The sequence below is a fragment of the Phoxinus phoxinus genome, assembly GCF_949152265.1.
Source record: "Phoxinus phoxinus genome assembly, chromosome: 16".
Lineage (NCBI taxonomy): Eukaryota > Metazoa > Chordata > Actinopteri > Cypriniformes > Leuciscidae > Phoxinus > Phoxinus phoxinus.
In genome coordinates this window covers 24,665,598-24,683,382 of record NC_136891.1, presented here as the reverse complement: position 1 = coordinate 24,683,382, position 17,785 = coordinate 24,665,598, and the positions used below count along the sequence as shown (strand labels likewise).

General features: G+C 36.2%; 1 protein-coding gene across 11 annotated transcripts in view; it reads right to left on the bottom strand.

Annotated features, from left to right (window-relative positions):
* The window catches only part of dab1a (DAB adaptor protein 1a), a 410,132-nt gene that overhangs the window by 84,347 nt on the left and 308,000 nt on the right, over positions 1–17,785 (bottom strand). For all 11 annotated transcript variants that reach the window (XM_079584679.1, XM_079584680.1, XM_079584681.1 and 8 more), the window contains one exon: positions 13,956–14,156. In XM_079584679.1, coding sequence (XP_079440805.1) covers positions 13,956–14,022 — 67 coding nt within the window. In that variant the 5' untranslated portion in view covers positions 14,023–14,156. The remainder of the gene's footprint in view (positions 1–13,955; positions 14,157–17,785) is intronic.

Here is a 17,785-nt window from a genome sequence, read left to right as displayed (position 1 = left end):
TAAATATAAAAGCAAGTTAAAAATGTTAATGAGGACAGTACTTGTATATAATACTAAAATAACACTGGCTTGTTCACTGAAGATATTCATCGCCAATACTGACAAGTTTCATTTGAGATTAAAAAAAGACAAAGTGTTGATACTAAAGTGAACTCTTTACTGAAAGTGTGTATTTATCAGGGCAACACAAAGTTACCAAGTCAGAATAAATAAACATTCAAAAAAGTTGCTGAAGCTGCAGGTTGAAGGATACATTCACGAAGAAATCCAAAGGTTTTCTCTGTTTATATGACACATTCACCTACTCTGAGAGGCAGTGGGTGGTATGGATGGAAATTGCTATTAAATATTCTTTATGTTCTGTATTCAGAGGAATGTAGCAGTGTGTCAAGCTCTTTCTGATGATATACAGTATACACATGCTTGGATATGCACTTTTGACCTTACTTGCACACACTCTCATTCTTCGACTGTGTGTCCTCCATCTCGCCTTAAAAAATCAAATGAACACACAAGTTTATAAAAGCAATATAAGTTGAATTTTAACAGGGTTGGAATAACAGCATCTCTGGGGTCAGGCTACAGTCTGTACCACAAATCAGAAAGGATATGCATACTAATGCATCAGTAGCAATGGGTGCGTCTCAATTAGCACCCTAGTTCACTAGTCTGGCACTGATCAGGGAGTCGGTCATTTTAAGGGCTTTCTCAATCACAAAATCCTTCCAGTGCACTGAAACGTTCGCTCCTTAAAACTCAACAAGAAAACCAGGGAGCATCGATGCTCACTACAGTATGTTCCCTTACTGGAAGTTTTGAAGCGTGAAACATAAATCGCATGAGCCGACTCACTACATAATGACACGAAAGATTATTTATTTATTTTTTAAATAAACCATTATTTCATTATATTTCAGCATAAAAATACATGGCTAGACAGGTAATGGACATCATTTAGCTAACTGATAAAAAGTTACTAAATGTAAAAATCAAAGTATTTGTCATAATGTACTTATATGTATGTCAGAAAGATAGTTGTGACCTTGTATATGACATTGCCATGTCGCTGGAAATAGAGCCAGCATTGTCCCAATGTGTCCTTACCAGTGTCTGAATTCATGTACATAATATAGGCTACTGATTCACAACATAGGGATCAGATTGAGGCGCACCCTATGTTTCCATGTTGCAAATTTAACTTACGCGAGGCGCACCCTATGTTTCCATCTAAAGTTGCAAATTTAACTTACGCGATATTGGAATATTGCATAAAGCATTTGCAAATAAAGCACTGTTTCCATCCCTTGTGCTATAGAGAACAAAATCACCACTTCCTGTGAAGCTGGCGTGACATATCTGTAATAAAAATTGAAGTTGCTGCAATCAGGCAAGCCACTTTGGCACTTTTTTCATACATTATAAATGACTTCATACGAAACGCAATAAACCCTGTCATGTTATCTTGCGTTCTGAGGCAGACGCCGGGTGTTTGGGAACACAGTCATGTGAGACAGTTCTAGAAGGTAATTAAACCCAACCATTTTGATGATAGACTTTGGCTCAGGCATTTCAGATGGACTAAACCAACATTTGAGAAGATGTGTGCAATGAAATTAGTCCGCTGGTCCAGTTACGCCATCCCACCGCGGCCCAGTTCCATCAGGAAAACTCATTCCCATTGAACTATGAGTTGGCCACACGCGCCAAATAAGAGTATTATTGATGCTTAAGAATGTTTGCACCTTGCAGCCCATCCAAACCGCCATTTTTCTGATCACATGATCTGTTGAGGCAAAGTCTCATGACTTTTTTTTGTTGAACATCTTATCAGACAAATTGAGCCTGCAATTGAGCGCATATGTTTTGTATGTGCATTTGTAGAACTGGGGCTGGTACCATGACGTTAGTTGAACAAACTCAGGGTTACAGGATTAGTTTTGAATTGACAAAACCAAACCAATCCAACCAGGCTTTGTTGGTACCATGATGCTGATCATCAACTTTCTCTGTCAACTCAGGCTATGATCCTGAGTTTAGGAGTTTAGGTGTGACATCAGTAGCCAACAGCCAATCACATGCTGAGAAAGAGTCAAACTGTGATTAATTTCGTGCGACAGACGCAGCGCAATTCACACATATATATATATATATATACTATTAAAATATTAAGAATTTAAACAAGAAGAAAATAGCTGTCTATGAAAAAGGACAACTAAAAGAAAGTCTCGCTACTGTATATCAGTGCAAGTAAAAGTTGTGAAGTTAGTTAATACAGTTGATAAAGGTATAGAGATTTTAACATTTAAGCTCCCATGTAGTCATTTTATAGCTTTATCTATTGATTCTAAAGCGTATTTATATATTTATTAATTTAAACTCTGCATAATAATAATTGATGAACTAAAATTGTACATATGTGATTGATTAAGGGTATAATAATTACACAAATATTAAATCAAACAATTGTATTATTCTAAATAAGCCAAAATTTTGTCTTTAAAAATCATTTGCTATGTAGTGACCTTTAATTTGGAGTAGAAACAGGTGGAGTGACTTCATCTCATCAGACATGTGTCACTTTTCTTACAGCTGATTGGTCCAAGTTCGGTCTGCAACCTCTTACCTGGAACATAACCTGACCCGGACCAGGTTAGCCGTGGAGTGTAAGTTACTATTTTGGCGATGAACACTGCTAAAAGCCAAACCACTTTCATGGTGCCAAAAACCCAGGGTTGGCACAAACTGTACCTGGCTAGCCACCTAAACCGGCTTCATGGTATATAGGCCCCAGATGTACATCTTGACTTGAAAAACACCAACAAACTTTTATTCTTTTTCACACAAATATGAATACAGGTCAGATTATCAATAAATAAGACTTATTTTTTGTACAGTTCCCTGCAGAACCCCAAAACACTTTTAACACAGTGCATGATTTGTACATTTCGCAGTAAACTTGCTTAATAACTCTTGCACTGCACTTACGATGTGGAGCGCTCAGGTACAAGTCCTGTGAAACACAAGCTCAAAGACTTGTAGAATTGAGCTGATCTGACAGGAACGCCTTCAGTAAATGTGATTTTACCACAAGTAAAGTTTTGCTTTTGTTAACACTATCGGTTTGCTTTAGGGTAGGGTTTAGACTGAGTAAGTGGTATGTTATTTTCGAACACGATAGAGCATTTACCTTTTAGTGCCACTCACCGGACATTTCATTTCTGAACAGCCGTGATACTGTACAACAACCAATGTAATGAAATGTTGCTAGATTCACCTTCATCATTTAGGTTCAAATGAAAGCACTTTTAGCACAACCCACTGGATCTTTCATTTTGAAAGGGTCGTGAAACTCACAAGAAACAACCCAGTATTGTGCAGAATGAGCCTGTTTTCCAATGAGCCTGGGTTGATTTATAATCTTCTTTGAACGCCCGGAGAGAGCGATGATGGAGGATAAACTTGTGGGTTACCAAGAGCTTAACGACTTCACGAACCGTAACTACCACAATGTTAACAGAAATTAACTAAAGTTAATAAAAGGCTGATTTGTCGTTTACTTGACTGACAGGAGGTCAACAGGAGGACTGTTTTGGTGGTTACCTTGCAACATAAAAAAAATGCAGTGCACTGCTAGTTCTGTGTGAACGGGGCAGTGCTGTGCACCTCGCGTTTTCGAACCTGAAAAACGTGTTTGGTGTGATCGGGGCTTGAGACTGCTTTCTCCTGAAAGAACAATACTGAATATAAATATGCAAAAGTTTTTTTAGAAGGCATTGGAATAGTCATTGGAATAGTCTTCATGTTTGGGGCATACGTGATGCCTAAACATGCTAAACATGACATTTTCTGGCTCTCCTTCTCTGTGTGATAGTGTGTTTTGAACAAATACCCAGAGGGAATCTCGCCTCTGGTCATGGACAGCTCTAGGGTTTATCGTGTGCGTGTGTGTGAGAGAGGGTGAGTGACCTAGATTTTGGAGGTATTCTAGACTGTTCCAGGTTATCTTCAGCCTGAATCATGTTACAACACTCATCCACACAAACACAACACAAGCCGTGTTTTCATCCAGTATTCGCTCCTCTCCAAAACAACCACGCCGTCCCTTTCAACATCCACACCATATCTTACAAACCTCACAGACTAAAAGCAGCTCACTGGTCAATCGATAAAGATCTTATCAGTAAAACCCATCCATGGCGGCTTCTCTGTGAGGATGAACCGTGAAGTATAGTAAATCGCCAAGACATTCAGTCGTTCTCTTCAAACTGGAGATTCAGCCATGCACTGATAAATTAGCCAGACATAAAGCATAAAGAATACGATTTTTCTCAGCCCAGAATCAAGTTCATCTGAGACACAGTGTCACTGTGATATGCCGACGGCTCAGAGAAAGGACTTTCATGGCTTTCCTTCTGATGAATGGAGCTACTAATCTGAAACATGGGTCACAGAAGCCTCAGACACCCACAGTAATAACTAAGTAAAAGTCAAGGCACTTTTCTGAATAGAGCAGACAATATGGTTGCGATGTCCAGTCCCCTAGACAAATTAAAAAACCTATTTGAACTATTTTTAAAAACCTGAGAGCAATTCAAATTATTAGTCAACAACGAGTCTAAAATGCTTTTTTGCTCTAGGCGATGAATATTATACATGCTTAAATAAATAAAACCAATAATAATTGTAATGCCTAAACACACTGAAGTCTAATGCAACAATTGCTCAGATTAAAAGACACACAAACACAGTTTTTCTGTTTGCTTACCCATCTCAGCAGGCTGTGCTGTAATATGCCGTGATTATCCCTGATCGTCAGACGGAAAAATCGCACATAAATTTTCACTTAATTGCAGCAGTGAAGGAGCGATGACAAGAGAGAGGCGGGGCGTGAGGATCCCCACAAGAAACTGCACACTGTCTGATTCCTCTGCCTCTGAGGGAAATATTTTCACTTGAAAATATGAGCCTGTTTCTGTGTCATCATACCAGTTATACAACCACAAGTGCCAAAGGTCTCATTGAAAATGTGCCGAATGGTTACACTTTATTGCACAGAGGTTGTACAAAGGTTAGAAGAGAGAATGAGGAAGTGACACTTAACAAGAGTAGCGCTCTTGTCATTTCTAGATAATTCTGCTGTGCCTTTAAATTCCAATCACGTCATTCCACGTATATTGATTCGAGAAGGGTCGTCCCAGACAATCTTGGGCAATCAAAACAAACGTCAAGGTTATGAAATAAGATATAAAACATTACGAAATTAAATTGTTTCCCGTGCTTCCTCGGGGCTGTGTTGATGGCACATAAATTAAATGGCATTTTGATTAAAGAGCGCAAAAAGTGACCTCGGCAACGGCCGTTTATTGGGGGAAACAATCAGGGTAAAATTTACCTCAATTGAGGTAAAAAAAGACTCTCCAAAGTATAATAAAAGAACATTCAATTTCCAGAGCTAAAATAAAATAAAATAAAATAAAATAAAATAAAATAAAATAAAATAAAATAAATCAAATCTAAAGCTGGGTTTCATACAAATGTTTTTGCATTTGTTAAGACATTTCGGAAAATGTTACTAAAAAGAATGTGAAGTATTGCATGTTTCCTTTCCATCTGTTATGTTATATGCATGTTATCTTGAGTTGAATGACCTCCTTGCTTTGGGTAGAGTTGTATTTGCTATATACTGCAGCAATTATACATAACTAAATACTGCCAGGAGATGCAGCAGAATAACTGCAATAACTCACATAATGAGGGCTGAGAGCCATTTGCTCTCGGAAATGCTGGCAGGCTATTGCATTGCGTAGTTGTTTTCCATCTAACACAGCATTAATATTCACTGTTAAAAAAGCCCATCACTTCGTTCGTCCATAGTCCATACCCAGCAGTGTAAACTACTGTCCAAATGGTCAAAACAAATCATAATTTTATACGCCTATCAACCTTTCAAATCATGTTTGCTCAAATTAAATATTCGCATAAACTCAGCATGATTTTGGTATCCCGGTTAATTATGTCCAATTTTTTGCGCCCCTGCCACTCTGTATGAAGCCTAAAAAGGACTGCTATGGTAATTCACAAATTAAAACTGAAAACTTCCTATATTCGTTCAAACTTTACCTGGGTCACAGACAGCTTGACATAATATTTCATTAGTGTTTCATCAGCCTGGTGTCTTCCTCTTTGCCCTTAGGCTCAGGAATGTCTGTCTCTAAAGCATATCACAGAGTATCTGTATGAATTACTAATATAAGATCTTTATTTGGGTCTAGATCTTCATCTGTGTCACTGTGACAAAAGGCCCCAAATCTCTCCTCGTCGTCTTAATCACCGCACACCATATGCTCCCTCCTGAGACCTGTCAGAACTTCAAGTTTCAACTCAGCCTTTTTGTTTCACAAATTCCATCATTTTAACCATATGATATCTGAAATCTTATAGCTGCGAAGAGGAGATTACATAATGCCACAACTAATCAGCTTTTAAAGGGGAAAACGTCACTGTAGACTTTCTAAAATGGAACACACCCCAACCCTAAGTACTAAACTTTCCGGACAGTGCAGGACAAGTTATTCCAGACATGAATTGTTTCAAATCAGTAATCAAAGTGATCAGACTTACATTTTTGATAAAATGGTGGATGATAAATATGTGACAAAACCGGAAAAAGGGACTGGAATCAATCATATCAGGACAGAAAGCAGGGCTGCACGATTATGACAAAAATCATAATTGTTGATTATTCCCTTAAAATTGTAATTATGATTATTAATTACGATTATCACAATTTAGATTGAATGATGTTTTAAATGGCTTTATACCTACCAGTGGCTCAACTCATTTGGCCATGGGACCCACATTTCCCTATAGTCATGGTATATGCCTATTCTAATATTTTTTTTACAACAAAAAATAAAAATGTAAAAGCATAATACATTTTTATTTTATTTTTTATAATACAAAAATTGTTGACACACACAAGTACTGTCCCCCTTTACTTAACATAAACATAAATTGTAAGAACATGACTACTGATAAATAAACAGCAGGCCTATGAGGTTAAGCTATTACTGTAAGTAGCAGCCCTAAACTAATTTTTGTTAAAACAATGTTGGTATGAGCCACCACAGTCATATGAAAATATACAAAATAACACAAAGTGAAAATAAAGTGGGGTTATGGAAACAGCAGTTACCATGTAAACCACTTGAATACACTGTTAATGAAACTGCTCCTGGCGAAGAGAATGAACACTAAAACTGCATGCAAATCCTTCTCAGGTAACACACTACGTACCATTTATTGGTATTTTACTTTTATTTCGTGACTTACTAATTTACAACGTAACTACGTTGCGTGCTCGTCGTTTCTTTTGCGCTTTATAGTGTGTGTGTGTGTGTGTGTATATGCAGTAGGTGGGTGTGTAAATGCACTTAATTATATTAAATTATTGTACTTTACTATAAAGAAGTAAAATCCAAATGGAATTCAGCTTTGCATCACAGAAAATACATTTTAAAATATATTAACATATTATATATTATAATAATAATTGACCATATTACTGCTTTACAGTATTTTCGATCAATTAAATGTAGCCTTGGTGAGCATATACTTCTAAAAACAACTTTAAACTGTTGAATATTTCCCATAATTTTCTATTGTATTATTGCATAATAAATAATAATCAAAAATAAAGCCGTGTCTTTAATTCCACTGATTATCATTCCATTTCACTTTTCCTTTTTTATATTCAAATTCTACTGCACCACGTTTTCTATCTAAACTCAAATTCGGGGTTTGAATGGGAATTTAAAATGTATTTTCCATCTAGTTCTGAATAACGCACAACCCTGGAGATAATATACGCACTGAGCCAATGACGGCTAACCAGAAGCACAGAAAAGAGATCTGCTTTGGTTTTATTCCAGTTCTATTTCCGTTCATCTGAAAATCCTTTCCAGTTTCATTCTTATTCCATACGTTTGATGAAATGCTGTTAAGCTGCCATAGCCCTCCCATTGGCAATCAGCCTCCATCTAAAGCTGCCAGTCGCTGATTTTGAGGCACACAAAAAAAAAGAAGGAATTCTGGATAAAAAGATGGAATGAGAGATGTTAATATGGAAGAGAGACAGAGATCTGGACAGCTTAATGATCAGTCTCAGAGCGTAATAAACCCCAGCATGTCAACCCTGACAGTGATCCACATCTTCAACAAAAGAGCAGTCCAGGAAAACAGCAGAACCAAATCAATTAAACCCTTGGTTCTGGTGATTACGGTATCTCTATCGAACAATACCACAACACTCACTGACACTATACACTATACGTTTTAAAATGTGTGCTCTTACATGTATGCCTACCATCAAAGCTCTTGTTTGACAGGAAGTGTATTGTGAATCTGACAACTTCTTCAAAAATACAATAGAGAAAACGTTCCGCCTGCCGCTTCTGATAACAATAGTTGCATCTTAGAGGCATATATGTGAAATTGCAGTTTGCTTTCATACTCTCAAATACCTTCAATCGAAGATCTTGACAAGATCGTGAACACAATAACAGCAATCATCGTGTTATGAAAGCAAACTCTTTTTCCTCCCGCTTTTTTTCTTCTCTAATCCTTTTTCAGTGTTCATATTCACACAGGTTTTAACCGGTTAACATGTTTTATACACCTTAATTACTAAATCTACATACAGTGTATTCCTGCTGTACTTCAGGTTTCATTTTTACTGTAATCGTTCTACATCTATTATTATTAAATGTGAATTATATACTGAGACTTACTGTGACTTACTGTTAAATACTGTGACATACTGAGATTTTTGACTTTGTTTTTATTACAGTAGCATTTTGTATATTTACAGATTAACTGTAATAGTTTGATGTGCCAGTGCTTAGTTTCCCAGCATGCATTGCATCGTGAATAAATTATGACTATTCGTAGATTTTGCTAAATATGTGACCACTTTTCTGTTTTATAGAAGTTTATAGCAGTTTACAGTTTTACCGGTTTTAATGTGCACACATTGGCGCCAGAAAATATTTTAACGTTCTGTTCACTTGCCCAACTGTACCTTGATGTTAAATTACATTTGCATATTAAATTCAAGCATTTAAGGTACTCATTAGTCTTAGTATGTTTTGCTTGATTTAACACCTTACCCAAAAATTATTTTTTTTCATTCCTGATTTGTCTGAAAAAAATAATGCATAAGCATAGTATGCCTTAAGAATTACCATTGTTTTTATTTTATACTTTTTTTTAAATTAGTTGCTGTTTTGTTTTTACTAAAAGTTTCTTGTTTTGAAATATATATATTTTTTTACCATATTTACTATTTCTACCATAGTACACTTTATTTTAAGGTGCCCTTGTTACAGTGTTATCATACATCTTAGTACTGAGTAATATTAATTAAAAACATTACAATAGGGTTAGGCTTTGGTTTAGGGAAAGTTGCTTGTAATTATGCCTAATTTATTGTTATAACTATAGTAAGTGCATGTAACATATGTAACGAGGACACTGTGAAACAAAGTGTTACCAAAGAAAATGTCCTAGCCTGCTTCGATTTCACAGTATGATTCTGAATAGACTATTTTATCTTGTGATTTTTACAGTACCATTTTCAGGAACACGAAAACACACACACATAACACTTCACATTAGCCGCTTGTCACTTCCTCAATAGCTGAGGTTAAATAAAGGGCTTAATTCACTTCTATTTATGTTATTAATTAGAAAATATAAGGACTGGGAGTGAAAGGGGGATAATGCAGCTGGGATGAGCTCATCAACACTGCAGTGAATGCTTTATTTATTAGTTGCGGTGTTCTAATGTGCCCTAATGACATTGATATTCATTACACCTTGCCCCAAGAGCACTTACTCTCACACACGTGTGTGTGTGTGTGTGTGTGTGTGTGTATGCTCGTGCGTACGTGTATTCTCTCTCCTTATTATTATGCTCTCCCTCTGTGGACCTCCGGGACCCGACTACACGTAAAACCCTGCTTCATTATTCCTCAATTAATTTAGCGGCATGTTTAAAACCTCAGCGTGTGTTTGCACCAATGTCATTATGCCGATGTAATCCCGAGACTTCAGTGTGATTGTGGGTGGTCTTCATTGTCAAAGGCATTGCTTTTCAACTGATTTTTTCTTCAGGAACCACATTTTACAATGGACATCAAGTGGCGACCTTACATTGAACTGAATTAAATTTGGGATCAAGTCATATAATATCCATGTTAAAAGTAAACATGTATTTCATGTTGTTTAGGACAGATTTTCTTTCACCTTGCATACTTTTGTTGAACATTTTGGTCCCACTTTATATTAAGTGGCTTTAAGTACTAAGTACTTACATCGAAAAATAAGTACAATGTACTTATTGTGTTCATGTTGTATTGTAAAACACTTTTGCTGCTATTGAGGTGTGATACGGGTAAGGTTAGGGACAGGTATGGGTAGGTATAAGGGTGGGTTAAGGTATAAGGGAAGGGTCAACAGTGTAATTACAAATGTTATTACATACATTAATTACAACTGTAATTACATGCAGGTATTTAAAAAATATAAGTACAATGTAAAAACATGTATGTACACAATAAGTCCATTGTATCAAATAGTTAATTTTAATGTAAGTACATAGTACTTAAAGCCACTTAATATAAAGTGGGACCTTTTTTTTCTCTGCAGAACATAAAATATATTTAGAAAAATGTTGGTGACCGACAATTTTTGGCTCCCTATCACTTGGATTGTATTTTTTATTTAAATCCATACAATGGACAAAACTGTTTGTTTACCAACAGTTTTTTTTTTTTAAATAAATAAATAAAATGCGTACAGGTTTGGAACAACATGAGTAAATGGTGACATATTTTTTACTTTATTATTTCTTTAAAATACTTAAAAATAAACCAAACTATTTACACAAATATAAATAAATAAATAAAAATCACAAAATAAATTGTACAACTGTTCACAGTGTTAAAATACTTCAAATAATACTGTAAAAATAGATGATAGATTGTACATATGGCCATTTCAATGATTCTCCACATTCTCCACTACTGGCCACTGTTGCATTATGGGTACGGCACGTACAGTATGGAGAGAGCAGCTAGTAGGAGGATCAGATCATTTCTTAGAACGAGAAGAAGGCTGTCATTAACCACTTGCTGTAGGTCATATTAAACCGGTTCCCATAGGGAAGGGAAGGTCAGTGTCATTGGTAACAGATTACTGGTGTGTTGTGGTCATAAAAAGACAGATTCTCAATAGTTTGTCCCGCTCAAATGGTTTCTAGTGGAAAAGACAGCAGGAGCAATTACATCCATACCATAGGGAACAGAGATGCAGGTCAGGCTTGTTATGAAGATGGCGAAGAGACAGGTGGATGTTGTTTGTCACTGTTGACTGGTTGAGAAAAAGCTCTATTTAGTGCTTAAATATTCAAGGCAATGCAATTGAAAAGCATTTTTGTGTGCATGTCCTCAGAGGCGTAATTATATCTGTTTTTGTTTGCTACAGGATAAAAACAGAAAGGTTAACAATCTAGTCTTTCACTGTTGTTTCATATATCTGCTCTGACCATAAAACATGGTCTCAAGACTATTTGAAGCAGTATAAGAATGAAAGGAATCAGATGGATCCTCCTGTTGACTTTACTTAAGTGTATCATTTCTGTATCTGTGAAACTTATAACTAAAATGATGAACACTTTAAGCAGTGGTGTCCAAAGTCCGCCCCGGGGATGAATTTCAAACGGCCCACAGCTTGAATATTAAAACATATTATATGCGGCCCGCCATGCAAATCATGAAGTTGCACAATGTCAACACAAGGTGACAGCAGTCGATTCTAGGCCAGGTGAAACTGTAATCCCGTCAGTGCCAAACTTCTGTTACGTTTGAGAAACCTTAAACGCACCAAACGCAGAGAACACTGCTCGTTTGAACTGTCCCGCATGGAGCATTTATTAGCTCTGCCCAATAGACGCGAGCATTTACGCTGACCGCTAAACAGTGTGAGATCCAGTGAGAAGCGTTTCAAGTTTGGCACAGAGGTCTTCGATACAAACCACAATTGTCTCCATATGCTTTGTAAAAGTTTACATTTATTTTCATATTCACTAACTAACTAACTAACTAACTAACTAACTAACTAACTAACAAACTATAAGATGCTTTGTGAATGTTTCAATTTATTGTGACAGTCAATAACTAAATAGCATATGCTTTGTGAAAAAATTATATTTATTTACCTATTCACTAACTAACTAACTAACTAACTAACTAACTAACTAACTAACTAACTAACTAACTAACTAACTACCTAACTAACTAAATATAAGATTATTTGCTAATGTTTCAATTTACATTCACTAACTAAATATAATATACTTTATGAATGTTTTGATTTATTATGACATAACTAACTAACTAACTAACTAACTAACTAAATAAATAAATAAAATATGCTTTGTGGATGTTTCAATTTATTATGACATTCACTAACTACATTTCATATGCGTTGTGAGTTTAAATATATTTTCACATTCACAAACTAACTAACTAACTAACTAACTAACTAACTAACTAACTAACTAACTAACTAACTATTTGCGAATGTTTCAATTTACATTCACTAACTAAATATAATATACTCTATGAATGTTTCGATTTATTATGAGTATTGTATAATACCATGTATTATTTACTTTTTGAGTTTCAATTTATTTTCACATTTACTAACTAACTAACTAACTAACTAACTAACTAACTAAATAAATAAATAAATATAAGATGCTTTATGAATGTTTCAATTTATTATGACATTCACTAACTAAATTTCATATGCTTTGTGAGTTTCGATTTATTTTCACATTCACAAACTAACTAAATATAACATTCTTTGTGAATGTTTCAATTTATTGTGAAATTCACATGATCAAGAATGAATGAATGAAATGATATATACATCATTATATGCTTTGTGAATATTTCAATTAATTTTTGAAATGAATAAACAAATAAAGAATTTATTTAACAATAAATATAAATGCATTGTGTTGTGCTTCGAGTTATTTCTGAACGCAAGGACACATAAACACCCCCAAAGATGACGTTATGTGAATATCTAGATCTTTAAAAGAAATGAGAAGTTGTAGACTTGTTCTTAGACACAAGGCAATGTAGAAGTCAGATTTCACTGTTTGCTCTCCATTTCCTAGCTCTATGGGACATCTGGTGTCACTTCGCCCCTCAGCTGTGCCGCTACGGTCTCATGGGCTCACGGCCTGGCACAAAACGCCATTGTGTGGCCGCTAAGGAACAGGTGGTACATCACAAGAGGACAGTGCAACAAGACTCTTAACAAGAGAGGCAACAGCCTGTCCCCTCTATACACTGCCCATACAATGACCGACAGGCCTCTTGGCACTGGTCCCATCCCCAAACATCTGTCTGAGTACCTGTTACTGTGTGAACCACAGCATATCTATCTATCTATCTATCTATCTATCTATCTATCTATCTATCTATCTATCTATCTATCTATCTATCTATCTATCTATCTATCTATCTATCTATCTATCTATCTATCTATCTATCCATCCATCCATCCATCCATCCATCCATCCATCCATCCATCCATCCATCCATCCATCCATCCATCCATCCATCCATCCATCCATCCATCCATCCATCCATCCATCCATCCATCCATCCATCCATCCATCCATCCATCCATCCGGTCAGCGAACCTTCCAATCCATTCTGTATTTGAGGCACTGTGGTTTTGTGCATGTGTGATTGTTTGTGTGTGTAGAACCCGCACAGTATGCCTGTGATTTTAAAGCCGACCCCCACAGACTGAACAAACCCCCGGGCGTGAGTGTGTGTTTGTCTGTTTACACATGCGCCCGTATGAGGGCCTCGTACCTCTCCTCTTGGAATCCTTTCTGACGCTGGGTCTGGCAGCAGGCTGGAGCTCGGCCTCTGTTGACATATTAAATCCTTATTCCTTTACCGTGCAGCTGGGTGGCTGTGACTGGCTCATCTAGAGGGGCTTTCCACTGACTCGGGAACAGTCCACCGCTGCCTCTAGCCTCGACACGGCATCTCATTCACTCCCAGCGAGGGCTGCAAGGCAACAGATAAAAGACATTTTCAATTCATTTAACCTAAGTGTTGTGGCATAATTTGATGGATCCACAGCATTGGGAAGTCCATTTGAATTTACCATACAGAAATACCATACAAATGCAATTAATGCATACGATGACTTGAAATCTATGATGAGCATATATATTTCATATACATATAGTATTTTGTTTTCTTGATCTTGGTTAACAGTATTTGTCCTTAACCCTTATATATATTAGGGGTGTAACAATAGCCTCATGTCACGATTCGATACATATCACGATACTGAACTCACGGTACAATATTATTGCCATACCTATGATACATATGATAAATGGTTAACAAAAAAATGTATGTTGACTAAAATGCAAAATTTGGTATTAGATTGTGGGGGTAAATGAATAGGCTTGGACTTGGTGCTGGAAACCCAAAGCACAGGACAATGGTGACACAAAAAATATTCATGGTTCTGAAACTGAAAATACAGAATAATTTTAGACGAATTTGCAGTACAGATACAGTTTCTACCGGTAACATAAAACATTTGGCGTTATCAGGACCCACAAATATTCCCCAATTGCATTATTATACATTGTATTCAACATTATATATAGTAGTTTAATGTAGCTTAACGTAACTTTAATTTTTTTCTCACACAGTTATTTTTATTTGGGTGAACTATCCACAATACATAGTCACTATCATCCATGATACATATTTTAGCATTTTTGTATATTGAGACACGATATATTGTTACACCCCTAATGTGTGTGTGTGTGTGTGTGTGTGTGTGTGTGTGTGTGTGTGTGTGTGTGTGTGTGTGTGTGTGTGTGTGTGTGTGTGTGTGTGTGTGTGTTAATGCAGCTTTGAGTCCAAGACAAATTTACTGAAACGGACAATAAAGTATAGTCTAACTCCTCTATATAGTACATTGGGATTAAAAAAAAATAAAAAATAACATGGAAATATCACACACTTTAAGCACTAAAACCAGCGATAAACAAAGATGTTACAAATCGACACTTTTTTTCTCACAAAATAACATATCTAAGTCTGAAATAAACTAGAGTTCAAATCTTTAGACGGCCAAATGTCTACTAAAAGCCCTTTAGATGACAACTTGCAGAAAATGTTAATAGGCTACTATTGATGTTAATAATGTTCCACAGTGTGACATCGCTCTTTCTGAAGGAGGATTTGGCTTGTTTTCTCGCAGTGTTTCCGCTCTCCGCAGGCAGGAGGAAGCACTAAATTGTTTCATCAGCTCTCTCTGCCTTCTCTTTCGCCTCTCACCTTGTCATTGCATGAGCAAACAATGCCAGCTCTTTTTCCCGTGCACCTCTTCACTTGCTCTCGGGTGGTGGGAAGCACCTTTCATGTGTTAATTGGCCTCAGTGGCACTGTAGCATCACTGCAGGTGCCAGAGCCATCAGCAGATCAAACCCAGCTCTGCCCCACAACAGCTATCAGATGAAGAAGAGACCACAGGGACCGTCGCTAACTGCTCAGGCAGGCCGACCCAACAACATGGCATCACTTAGAAATCGATACACCTCGAGATCTATCGACTGGGATGAGTCGATGCCTCCAAGACATAACACAGCAGAGCAACCTGAGAGTAGGACATGAGTATATGGCCTTCTTTGATGTAATAATAAAAAAAATTATTGAAAAAAATCTAAATTTTAAAAGATTGTTCACCCAAAAATTAAATTTCCCTTATTATTTACTCACAATCATGTTGTTAAAAACCTGTATCACTCTTTTTCTTCTTTCTTTTCTTCTTTTTTTCCCATATGTGGTAGGGGTATTATCAATAACTAAAACCATAAAAAAATATTTTTGAAATCAAATAAATTGTATATATATATATATATATATATATATATATATATATATATATATATATATATATATATATATATATATATATATATATATATATATATAATATGTGCAATTATTTATAAATATTTGTGCACATTTAAGTAGAATATTTGTTTTTTTTTTGTTTTTTTTTTTACATACATAAATAATTTAACATTTATTTTATTTTAAAACTTTTTTTATGGTTTTACTTTTAGTTTAAAACTTTTAGTAACTTGAATTATAGCTACTTATTTTATTTAATTTCTCATTTTTATAAACAAAGTTTAAGTACTAAAATAAAAACGATATATACATATTTTATATATACAAAAAAAATAATATATATATATGATATATAAAATAAATATATAATATAAAAAGTCATACATATTTGGAACGCCATGACAGCGAGTAAATTATGACGCTATTGTCATTTTTGGGGGAACTATCCCTTTAAAGATATGTGGTAGTATCAGATTTACTTGCAGTGTAGATATGGAGTATTTTGGATGTGATTTAAAAGCTCATTTCCAATTCCACATCTGAAATGTAAAGCTTTAATACCAGTAAATCAGTGGAATTAGTCTGCCCCACATAAAAAAAAAAAAACTAAATGTATTGCGACGTTAAAGCCCAAACACATCAGTTCTGAGCGCAGTAGCTTTAAGAGGCTAGTCTGCAAAAAGCCTCTAAAGTCCCGGACTCCGCTCCGCAGGCCGGGGTAGTGGCCACTATAAGCCGCCGCTGAGGGGATTTAAACAGCCATTTCATTTCCAGCTCCAGCCACCGCCTGGCCACGCGCCGCACATTGTGTGCAGAACATTTAATTCCGAATGGAGAGAGCATGTCGCAGAGCAGCAGAGATTCACACGGCGCTCTTTATCTGAGAGAAACACACAGAGAGGAGCTGTGAGTCAGTCCAATTACTGCCATTATCTCTCCGAGAGAGAGGGAGAGAGCGAGTTCCCCACTAAACATTTTCCCATTCTAGCCTTTTTTTCTTTCCATTTTCATTAGCCTCTCTCTTTACCTCCGCACATCTGGAATCGCATAATCCTTGATACTATTCAGACCAGCTGGCTCACTGTCCTGCACTGGAAATCTGTGAATGTCATATTGTCACTTTCAGGGGGAAAATACCATTGTTTGCTTCACCTTTTGTGTATTGAACATGTGCAAAAAATATATATATAGAATAAAAAATTGCAATCGACACGTTGATCCCTGATGCTCATATGGGCTAAGCAGTTTCAACATGCAATCTTTTCATCCTATTCTTTTCCTCACTTTCTAGTAATTTCTTAACACTATGAATGGTTCTCATGAAGCAAAAAAAAAAAAAAAAAAAACTATCAGAAACATGACAGTTTCTCAATGAAGGCACTGACTAAATATTTTTCTGTTATTTGCCCTCCTCTCTTCCTCAACGAGACATACGGCGAGGTTTGGTGCATCATTCTCCTGAGGCGCTGGAGATATTTCGAATATCTAGGCTAAGGTCTCCTCTGGGACACGCCACACATTCAGAGCATGCGAGGAAAGTGGGTGAGCCGGAGAAGTTTACCGCGCATGAAAAGTGGTGACCAATCCACCAGACAGAGAAGTAAATCATTTGCGGTTGCCTTTCGTGTTTTTTCTTTATCGGTTTATTTCAGAACCGACTGCAGATGGAGTGAAATGTTTGGTGAGATAAAACACGGCTCTGCAGGACTCAGTAGATGTGCTTACAAAGTCAAAACCGTGAAAAACTCACACCA